At 36.2% G+C, this 12,349-nt stretch overlaps 1 protein-coding gene across 2 annotated transcripts in view; it reads left to right on the forward strand.

The window, feature by feature from the left end:
- Positions 1–12,349, forward strand: part of LOC131068344 (cleavage and polyadenylation specificity factor subunit 1) — a 276,602-nt gene that overhangs the window by 219,258 nt on the left and 44,995 nt on the right. For both annotated transcript variants that reach the window (XM_058003530.2, XM_058003531.2), the window contains exon 16: positions 10,428–10,624. In XM_058003530.2, coding sequence (XP_057859513.1) covers positions 10,428–10,624 — 197 coding nt within the window. The remainder of the gene's footprint in view (positions 1–10,427; positions 10,625–12,349) is intronic.

A 12,349-nucleotide genomic window follows, 5' to 3' on the forward strand; every position in this document is an offset into this window, starting at 1 on the left:
AGTGGAGGGAGTCAAAGAGGCTATCTACTTTGATCCACAAGGTAGCTCAAGATCATGATGATGAATCTCTAGGGTCCATGACCGTCCTTGATTATCTAATCTAGATCAAATACCTTGTCCTCCCACAATACAACAGGGGCCTCATAAAGGTGGCTTGTTATTGTGATATTTTAAAAGTCTGAATCAATATTGTTAAGGTCAATCAATTTATCATCTTCAATGTTCTCCAATATAATCAAATTGAATGTATTAGTTTGCTATGTATACAAAATAACTATACTAATTACAAGTTGCAATGAAACAATAGTTGAAATTTAGATTTAGAAAATGCAACTTATCCTTATTCTTTATTTATTTTTGGGCTGAATGTGGAGGTTGTAGGGCATAAAAACAAAATTAGCAGTCCATTGTTGAGTCAAATGGCTGCCTTTCTTGGATTGTATATGTTTTAAACACACTCCAAAACGCTCATAAGTAGATGTAAGTGATAACACAATGATGAACAGTGAGTACCAAACCGGTACTGAGAGGGGGGTGAATCAGTACAGGTACAAAAACTTTTCCTGAACCGGTTTGACTGCAGACAGTGAACTTGATTGCCAATCACTAACACCGGTCATAAACCAAAATACTACCGGTTAAGCACAATGAGACTGTGAAAGATATAAACCGGAAACACTTATCTTACCACACAACCTACACCCTCATTTCCACATTATCCTTGTGCATAGACAGGTAATCTATCAACAAAAATATAATAACTTGCTAGATCAACATGATTCACCGCTTGACAGAAAACAACAAAGCATCACATGAAAAAGACATCACATATGACACACATATTTTTCACGTGGAAACCCAATTGGGAAAAACCACGGTGGGGATGAATACCCACAATCTGTTTTTGAACTCTTTAGAAGTCCACTCTGTTAGAAGCCTAGTCTGGTTAAAGACTGTTACAACAGGTTCTGTTAGGAACCAATCCTGTTAGGGATCACCCGGTTAAGGGATGGCTAGAATACCCGGTTAGGGGTTAAACCCTGTTAAGGGTTACCTTGTTAGAGGATTTTTTGAACTCAATGGATTTGAGTCACCTTGTTAAAGGATTTACAACAAGCTAGTTAAAGCTACCCTGTTAAGGGATTTTCCAACTGTTGAAGTGATTAGAGATCAACAGGTATTACAATGATCTGGTAATAGCACTCAATGCCAATGCAGACCCGCTTTAGTTCCTTTCTTTTGCATACACACTCTGCAGGTATCAACCCTCTTATCTGGTTTGGCAAGAATCACGTATCTTTGCACTTAGATACACACACAACATTTGCCAACAGCTTCAACATGAAACACAACATCGACCTTATAGGAAACAGATAGGTCGGTAACATAAACCCTAAACCCTAAACATTTAGGTTGAGCGATTCAGTCGGTTCAATCCTGACCATTGAACACTTTGCATTTGAATACAAGGGTCTTGAACAGATCTCAAGACATTCTCCATCGTTCGTTCTTCACCGCTTCTTGGAGGTGATAACCCATCACACGTTCTCCACCGTTTGCAGAGACTTCACACATTCCCGAGGTAGATAGGATCAATCTCCTTCATGCAAGATCCTTCACTTGCACGAGGCTGACGTGGCAACACGATCTGATCTCCATTACAATGCTAACTCATCACACAATGCCATCGGTTGAATCACACAGGCTCGAAACACTTCAACCGGAAACCCTGAAGTTGAGACTACCAACCGGTAGTCATACCATATTAAATCGCTTCACCTTTAGCACATATACCGGTTCTCATCATTATACCGGTTCACTTTGCCAGTTGCTTAACTTCAATAATCCTATTCACTCTTCATCATGTTACCGGTTCACTCTTCAGCATATTACCGGTTCTTTCTTGAGTATATTACCGGTTCATTCTTTCAGCATATCGACATCAATGACAACACAATATCATCATGTCAACATATTTTGCACATATGCCAACAGTAAGTACATGGAATGCACATTGTCACCATTGTTTGTTTTTAGCATCTTCACCAGAAAAAAAAATCACCATTCTACTAACAAAAATAATTTTTTTATCAGCACTCAATTATCATAATGTATTTTAAACTTCAAAGTCAATCATTAAAATTTGAGAGAGATAAAAAGGGAAATGTTGATTTCGAAGTTGTCTTTTTTTTATAATATGAACATTGGCAAACTATCCCTTTCTCTATTGGTATAAAGGTTACTTTGTAACAGCTTCTTTCTTATCTTTCAATTTAGGGAAAAATCTCTCGATGCATTTGAAGAGGCCCTTTGTCACCTTTTCATCAAGCCTAAAGGAGTCATTGAAAAACAGCATTGAATTCACAAAATATCCAGCAGCATGGAGGGCACAATGCATTTGTTGATCCCATCTCTCAATGATGATTTCCCATATTGGCATACAACTTCCCCTCGCATCGTCCATCCTTTCATTTATAACCTGTTTGGCCCTATCCATGGCCTTGTACAAGTAGTCAATTGGGGATTTCTCCCTATCAGCTAGCTGCAGAAACTTGACTAAAGGCTCTTAAAAAAGCACATTCTCTTATGCATTTACGTAATAACTCTTTGTAAAAACATAGGCAGCTATGGTCTTGCCATCCTGATGATTGGGAAAGTTAGACCCTATCAATTCTTTTGAAAAAAACATTAGTTTCAAATTCATATTTTGGCTGTTAGACCCTATCAATTCTGATCCACTTCATTTTTTGGCTGTTAGACCCTATCAATTCTGATCTACTTCATTTTTTGGCTGTTAGACCCTATCACTATGACAGGCTTAGCAATTAATGACTCAGAGCTCATCGCAAGGAACCCTGCTGATTGATGGAGCCTATAAGGCTGCGAATCCATATGAGGCTCAGACGGCTTCAACCACTGACCTTGCTGATTACTGATCTTGACCCTCATCGAACCTCCTTCTGTAAAGACGTAATTGTTCTAACTCAATTAATAAAAGGAAAACTCTTTATTCTTAAATAAATTCATAATTCTATTAATAAATTCATTTACTTCCCCTAGGTATTATCAGAAATTCAAAAGCAACATTTAATTAAGATTCTTACGTACACAAATTTCATGAACGATATCACACTTATATATTCAATAAGAGATATAAAAGGTATCTTTACAACTTAGAGTATCTTCATATTGTTGTTCAGTGATTTATCACTATGAATTTCGGCATAAAATAAAGACAATTAAGCTATGATTATTCATCTTTCAAAGGTAAATTGAAAAAGTTTACATTATGTGTATTCTGGAAAAGTTCTTCATTTGCATAAGTCTGAAAATACTTATCTTCAGTTTCACGATTTTTTTTTACAATATGACATTATGACATTATATAATTTTGTATATATATATATATGTTCCTTTTAAAGTTTTTCACAGTGAAAGCTCTGTTTTTACACAGAGATTTCTGCATATAAATACATCTATTCCTGTGTATATATAAACAAATTTACTGAATAGCTTTCTGTATATATATGTGTGTGTGTGTGTGTGTTCATAATATATGCCGAATCATTCTACTGCACTCAGAAAATACATATAGCTGACCAACAAAATACCTATGTTTTGGAAATCAAGCATACTTATTTGCAAAGCCAGAGATTCATGACAACCAACCTGTGAATATCGTGCAATTTGCCAGTGGATATTGCAGTATTCCAACCCTATCCTTTGTCGCAGTCCACTAATTCCTTCTAGGTCTATGAATTCAATGCCTTTTTTGAGCCAAAATATCACTTTCTGAATCCTTTTGAATACTTTCTTTTTCTTTCTGAGCAAATTCCCCCAATGCCTTCCAATGATGCGTAGGATTCTCTTATCTCCCACCAAAGACTAGAAGTTCGTGAGTTTATTGCCCACGAACTGCTGTTTTCTGCAGAGGTGGCATGGGGCTTTATGGCTCTGCGCTTGGTCAAGCGCCAGCACAAAGGTTTGCCTAACAAACAAACCGAAAACATAAACATTCACCCTTCTAATATGGCATTGGTTTTGCGAGTAACATGTGACAGTCACCATTCGGTGTCAATGCATAATACAACATGCATTTCAAATTTGGAATCCCATGCTAAGTCCGCCATTATAGTGTACATATATATGTATATGATCGAATCAATATATTCAAAATCATACACTTATATATATATATATATATAATTATCAAAATACAAAAATAAACAGTTAAGACAATATTTCATCCATTCGCACAAAAAGAACATATAAATCTATGATCAATATGCATATTTAACCTAATATTTAAAATTAAATCTTGTTTTGAAATAAAACATATATTTTTACAATCACCCATGCAACTTCGAATTTAATTCAATCTAAAAATTAAGTCACACACACACACACACACACACACACATATATTCTAAGGTGGTGTGTGAGATTCCATCTATTCTACCAAAGTCCACGAGCTAAGACAACTCTACCTGAACCTTGTTCTCGCCTTCATCTACGTTCACCTGTTCCTGCATTCACTTGCACTCAATTGCTCATTAGCAATGACGATCCCCAATTTCATAATAAAAATAATATTGATCATTTAATTGCATTTACATATCAAAAAGGAAAACAATTTATGTCATTCCATTGCATTTAAATTTCCATTTCATTATCTTCTAATTTTACTTAAAACTTCATTTACATTTCAATTTCATTTCATAAATGAAAAATAAGCCTTATTTTCCTAATCAAATAATTATAGATAAATATGGTTCGTGACACCTTCCCCTGCTCAATATCTACAAGGGGGCCATTTCCATTGTCCTTGCCACTCTGCAAATCTTCCCCTACCCACACCATTGATAAAGTCGTCATGAGCAAAACTAACACCACCCTTCCAGTCACACTTGGAGACAGCTGGACACTCCATTTCGCCACGGCCATGGCTTATCACTAACACCCAATTTCCTCTCTCACTGCATGGAAACGTGCTCGTAGAATGCCTCCAACTTGGCGAAACCCTAGTGACAGGAGCTGCCCGCAACAACTTCATACTTGGCAACCGGTGGCAAAGATGATAATTTTGACTTTATTTATTGTATCTATGGATTTTAGGAACATAGGGACAAGCTTAGATAGAACATGGAAATTGATGAGGGTATGGTTCCTTTGATCTATCCACTCATTTGATATAACGATGTAACCTATTATAAGCCGTAATCAGTCCTTGCTGATCCACAAAGATATTGCACAAATATTGAATATTATCTCTCAATATGTTCTTTCTCAAAGTCTCATAATAGGGGTCTCTAAACCTAGGACATGCAACTACAATGGCATCCACTATAGCCTACTAGTATGGAGGTTTAACAAAGTTGAATGACATTGTAGAATAGTACCAAAAATTAAAAAAATGGTCTTTTTGCCTTCATGAATAGTCATTTTCATCCTATAGTTTCTCAAGTTGGCCATGTTCCAAGTACAATACAAGGTGCAAAGAGGTATGAATGTTTCCCCTTTTTATTAGTTTTGTATGTCATAGAAGTCTCTCTTTGTCATAGGTTGTGGTTGTATATCTCTTTAAATAATTGACTCTGGCTTCAAAAGAAGTTGATCCAACTAGTGTGCCTAGCTTTCCCTTCTTTGCCTCACTTTTTGCATAGGACTAGAGCCCTCAAAGTCTAATGAGTGACATCTAGAGGGCATCATTTGCAAGGCATCACATCATGACTTGACACCTTTACCAAATGTTGTTTGGTGAGGCACATGCCTCCATTTCATTTAAGGCTGTGAAAATTGCATTTAGCTTTGTGTTAGGTACTACTTGGCCATATGCCATGTGAACTATCACATAGCATGATGACTTTATCTGTAAAATATATTAAAAAGACAGTCAAGAGGGTTGGGTTAGTAGATAATATGTGCTATTTTTTTTGAAAAGCTTCTCTGATGCTAACATTAATTATGACACTTTAAAAAATCAGGAAAATAACTCTAACCATAAACTTAGAAAAATAGGGTTTAGGGTTATGGTGTACTAAAAAATCTCTAAATCTAAACCCATATTTTAAAAATATAGGCTTTAGGGTTGGGGTTCTGTAAAAATAGATAACCCTAATTCTAAAAATAGGATTTAGGGTTATATTCTAAGTGTACTAAAATTAATAATCTCTTACCCTCAACTTGTCAGGGTTTACTAATATTTAAAAATCTTTAACAATAAGGTTTAGGGTGTATAAAAAAAAAATCCTTAGCCTAGACCTTGAAATTTTTTAAGGTTCAGCTGTAGGGAATTAGTGTTCACATGGGTGTTAGGTTAGCTAGAAAGTTGTCGAGAAACAACTTTATATTATGTCGTTTATTAGAATATTATGTATAGGATAGAGCAAGGGGAGCCTTGACTCTCTCACGAGAGGGGCTGGAACACGAGCTCATTGTAATCATTCTAACTATAGTACGAAAGCAGTATATGTATGGGAAAATTTCTATTTTTTGTTGGAAGATTGTCATTTGTAGCCATATACAATTACTACAATCATCTTTACACTTGCAGTTGTGAACTTGAAGAGGAAGGAAAGAGGAGGAAGGGAGTGGAAAGAGAAGGTGTAGAAGCAGAAGCAGGAGCAGGAATATGTGCAGCCTAAAAATATACATGGTTGAAGAGGAGCTTGTTTGTAAAGGCAGCACATACATGATGATGCAATTGATGAGTAATACTGTAACCGAGGATATCTTGGATGATTGAACATGACCAGCAGGGAAGAATTGAAAGTGTTAGGAGCAACCAAGGTGGTGAATTTTTTTATCAGGAACCGAGGGTTGAAGAAATCAGTGGATTCATGCAACTCTTTCAAATGTTTGTGAACCTCCCAATGTGCTCGAAAGGCATCCTTTGATTGTATGCTTGCTGTTTTAAATTATATGACTTATGCAGATTTTTGTCAATTTATTGGTTCATTTACTCAGAATATTCAATATATTAGCAATGCACGTTGTCAGTAATGATAGACTCACTAATCACTATAGCATCCTTATGAGATTTGGCAATCAGAAGTCAGCAGATGACTTCTATCACCATTATAATCAAAGGCCTTTTTCATCCTTGGAGGCAGAAATATGTCATGTTCTATTTACTGTTGATGTATAATGTATTCGGTTGATTGAGTTGCAAGCCACAACCTTAGTGCAGTGGATGTGAAATGGTGCAATAGAGTTCAATAGTGGATTTCAACGATAATGATGAGGTGGAGAGCAATTATGTGCTGTTGTGGATAACTAAGCTCAGTCAACAAATATTTGATGCATGTTTGGTGCACAATGACTTGTTTAAGTTGGCTGCTTGAGTGCTTGTTATGGAGGGTGATATCCTATGTGAGTTGATTGAAGAGAATCTTGAGTATCTTCGGGCTCAAATTTGCTGCATTTTTGGCTTTGTTTGTGCTTAAAATGGTGATTAGCTTGGTAGTATTGAGAGGTGTAAGGACAATTTCTATGCTAGATGCATAAGATACATGTATACCAGAAGAAAGAATGCTTGTAGATCCATGTAGTATTAATTACTAGTTTTATAAAATTAATATAGAAGAATATATATTAAAATAAATTATGTTGTAGAACAATAAATCTTTGGAGTGCATGGTTGGTGCTACCTGACACTCCTCAAATATTGTAAGAAGTTCACAATGTAGGGTGTTCAAAAATTGAGTCTCAAAGTCAAATTTGCTACATAAGTAGCAAACCGATTGGAGGATGGAGGTACCAGAGGTTGGAGGACATTCTGTGACCTCTTGTCAGTCACTAGTGATGGGGTTGCAACATTGTTTTAGTGACAAAACTACTTCCACCAATTTGGCTAAATTCAAGGGTAACTTCCAGTGGCAGTGGTAGTTTCCTATGCTGTTAGAGATCGAGTGGCAACAATAACAATAGTGGCTACAATTGAGAACATGGTGAATATTCTCTATTAAGTTTGAAAGAAGAAGAATAGAGATATCTTTGATGTTGTAAAAATTTTACAGGAGAGAAGCTAGCTTTAGAGATCCTCTGACTGCTAGACTTTGTGGAAGTGTGGTCGGCCAGTCCACTGAAAGTGAGACCAGTTCTGGTATGTAGGTGATCATGTGCAGCAAGATACAGATAGCAGTATGCAGACCTAAAAGTATGTGTTGGCATATGATTCTATTTTCAATTTATGTGATGTACTTTCTCCTCATGTTTGCACTAAGAGGGGATGTTGGGAATTAGTGTTCACATGGGTATTTAGGTTAGCTATAAAGTTGAGAAACAACTTTATATTATTGCTAGAATATAATATTGTTATTGTGGTTTGTTAGAATATTATGTCTAGGATAATGTATATTATTAATTGTATGAGAAATTATAGGTATGTGGTTCCTATGACGCAGGAGATCCAAACTCCTATATAAGTATGTAATCTATTGAATGATAAGTATATTGAAATACTGAGGATGTCCAGGAAGTATTGGGGATGTCCCCAGAGCATGTATTTGATGTACTTGTCCAGTCTTGAGCATTTCTGGACATTTTCTGATCTATTATTGTACCCCCTGTTGTGGTTGATGATAATGCGATTTTTTGGTCTTTCCTAAGCCTTGTTCAAGACATGTAATAATGGTGGTCGCCAATCTTGAGCATGTCCAAGAAGTACTTAGGACATTCCCAAGCATACCGGGGACACTAATATGTTTCCTAAACTAAAAGAAACAGAAATGCCTTTGATACAGCTCCCTGAGAGAGTGAAATGTCCAAGTGACAGTATTTTTTATTTCTAGAAGCCAGGGGATGGCAAGGAGATCTTTTGCTTTCATCCAATTCTTTAATCCATAGTTGAAAAACTCGGACTCGCCACGGACTTGGCAAACCAAAAATTTGGACTCGGACTCGGACTCGTGAAAGACTTGACAAGGACTCGGCAAAAAAAAACCATAGTTTTACAAAAAAACATAAAGAAATTAATGCATTTAGAGAACATAAGAGCCATAATTGAAACATTACACATGTCACATACTCATAGTTTCAAACTTTCAACTCTAAAATGTATAATACCAAGATTTCTTCAATGCGAATTATGCTTTTATATGGAGCCTAATCAGACTCAGAGGTTAAATTTTCCCTACTTCCATCGGCGCAATTTCCCCCTATATTTTTCGACGGGGGTTTAGGGGCAGCGCCCCGCGAGGCCAAAAATACTTTTATTATTTTATAAAGGCGTTGGGTGTTATTTTTCTTTTATTTTTCACTCCCTCAGTTATGCCAAATGAAGGCAAATTTTTTTTAAAAAAACTCAATTTTAAAGCTTGCATGACTTTTTTTCTGGGTTGCGCGAGTCCATCTGAAAGACTCGCGAGTCCATGCAAAAGACTCGCGAGTCTCTCAGATGGACTCGTGGCTCCCATGGACTTGCGAGTCTGTGGCGAGTCCACGAGTTTTAAAACTATGCTTTAATCTGAGAGGAGTCCCTAATGCAATGCAGGGGGACTAGCAATGCATCCCCATATAACAGTTTTGTAAAGCCAATTTCAAATATTCACCAGCTTTATTTCAAATGTTTTTTCATTGCAAGACAAAATATTCAATTTGAAAAGCATGTAATATTTTTGTATGCAGGAAAATAGAAAGTCTCACAAATAGCCTGTTATGTCTCTATTATAAGTGCTTGATTTGTTAGGTTAATTTTATTTTATATGATTGCAAAACTGGTCAGCAATATTCTCAATGGATTATGCAGTATGATCTGAAACATTAATGTGAAAATATCACATGCTTAAATCCAGAATCATTCATGATCACTGAGTAGATTCTGTTTGAGTGCATGTTTTTAGGACATATTTGTATATTTTTATCACATGCATTATTATAAGAAATAGTTGGTTTGCAGGTGTGTGTGTGTGTGTGTGTGTGAGAGTGAGAGAGAGAGAGAGAGAGAGAGAGAGAGAGAGAGAGAGAGAGAGAGAGAGAGATCTCTGCACTCTTTTATGACCAGGTGACCTCTAGACTAAAATAAGCAGGCCCTTGTTTCAAAACTGAATGTATCATCACTATATTTGGCAGTGCATTATAACTATTCTTGTCATGCAATTCTTATATCTTGATGTTATTCTAGTAACAGGAAATTAGAATTGCACTTATGTGTTTAATTAGCTGTTCTTGGGTTTCTTGTATTTTTAGTTTTCTTGTTACGTACTTTGAATTCAGAAACTTCTCAGAGCCTAGGGGCTTTTTCATCTTTGCACTTCAATATGGTAAGTGAATATGCTTTCAAGTTCTATTGACCAACCTCCTTGTCTTATGGACATCCAAATAATTCATTTGATTCTTTTGATAGAAATCTATGTTTACCTATACTAACTGGACTGGAAAATGGGTGGACATGACTGTCATAATTGACTTATACTGTGATTTTGCAGACGTCGTGTTGTACAAGTATATGCACGGGGTGTTCGTATTCTTGATGGTGCATATATGACCCAGGAGTTGTGCATTGAAGTTCCAAATGCTGAAACGAGTTCAACTTCTGATAGTGCTGCAGTGTCAACTGTATCGATTGCAGATCCGTATGTTCTACTAAAGATGTCAGATGGAAGTATTCAACTAATTGTTGGAGGTTATTATTCTTTTTAATCCAGTCATGTCTATCTATCTACCTAAATATAAGTGTCACTGACTGAGCATGTGATGCATCTTAAAAATTGATTATGTTAAACAATCAGAAGGTTTACAGGAGTTAATTATTTGTAGTAATTACCAATGGAATTGTATTAACTTAACTGAATAAAAATAGTTTTTTTATTTGAACTATTGTAAATGTAATTGCTGTCTGTTGTATGGAAAAGGTTGGTGTTTTCCAATTGATTCTAAAATTTGTTCCTACTTGGTTTGTTATGTCCCCAAGCTCATTGTAATTTCTGAACATGTGTTATTTAAATGGGTTTCTATCCCGTGGCAAGTATTTATCCTGATATCCAACTTGACCTTCTTGGTTTTGGCACTTTTACTTAATTTTCTGTGAAGCTGATGGCTTTTTCTGTCAAATGTACCTAAGTGCAATTAGTCTGTACACTCATTTTCTAAAGAAAAAGCAGTCAACCTGAGGGGCAAGGAATTCCAGTTTTTTTTTGTTATCTTCAGGTTCTAGATAAGGAGTAACATTTCTCCATGGAAAATGGATTTAGTTTCTCTAGCTGTGCTCCAGTTAATTTTTCTTGCATACTTTAACGACTTGCATAATGGTATAGTGTTGTAGTTATTTGCAATTTTCTTATGCTTGCCTGGTAGTTTGTATGTTGGCTGCACTTTTTTAATGCTTTTAATATATTAACGCATCAACTCTCTTCTTATTACAAAAATTGAATGAAGACATAAATTCAACACTCTTGAAGCTATAAATTGTCTGCTGCTTTCAAAGAATGATAAAGGCTGGCTTGCAATTTTCAGATGACCAGCATAGAGAGTTCCTCTTTATGCAAACACCTCCGAGTGATTCCATTCTTTCTTGGATCTCTTGTAATAATGACTAATGAGTAATATGCAGTATCTTACTTCACCCTTGAAATTCCTTGATCCTTTTTAATGTCATCTTTAGATGCCTTTCTCCAAATTATGGATCAGCTAGATAGCTCTTCGTGGTCATATCATATGTAATGCTGTTGTGAATAGCTATAACATGGTAAATTGAGTTGCTCATATTTATGTACCAGATGTAGATATTACCAACAGAATAAATGTGTGCTAGTACAAATCATAGTGTTGGATTCGATAGTGTTAAGCAAAGAAACGGGACTCGGACTCGGCTCGGACTCGGCAAGGCCAACTCGGACTCGGACTCGGACTCGGGACTCGGCGTCAGACTCGGCTCCAGACTCGTCTGGACTCGGGATAGTGAAAAACTCAAGAAATTTAGAGATTTTTAAATATTTAAAACTTGTTTCAGACACCCTTTATTGAATACACCTTAAAGACACAATAACATCATCAAACTCGGCTCATTTGATTACATACACAAGTATACATCAATCACATAAGCATAAACGCAAATTGTAGCTGAAGAAAATAACAAACATAGATATATAAATATTGTCAAATGTATACAATATTACAAAACTCATGGAATAAAAAATCCATGTCATCATATGATCATCATCAAATGTTTCATACAAATACCAAAGGTAAATACAACTACAAGTCTATGGCTCAGAGGAGCCTGCACCCTCCGGCTCCAGCGCCCTACGAAGGTGTCTAAGGTAGGTCCTGGATGATTCGACTGCCATAGCCGCTCCCCGTGACACCATGCCATGCTCACCAACATCAGGAACACCCGTGTCACTATCTG

This window comes from Cryptomeria japonica, chromosome 11 (assembly GCF_030272615.1).
Source record: "Cryptomeria japonica chromosome 11, Sugi_1.0, whole genome shotgun sequence".
Lineage (NCBI taxonomy): Eukaryota > Viridiplantae > Streptophyta > Pinopsida > Cupressales > Cupressaceae > Cryptomeria > Cryptomeria japonica.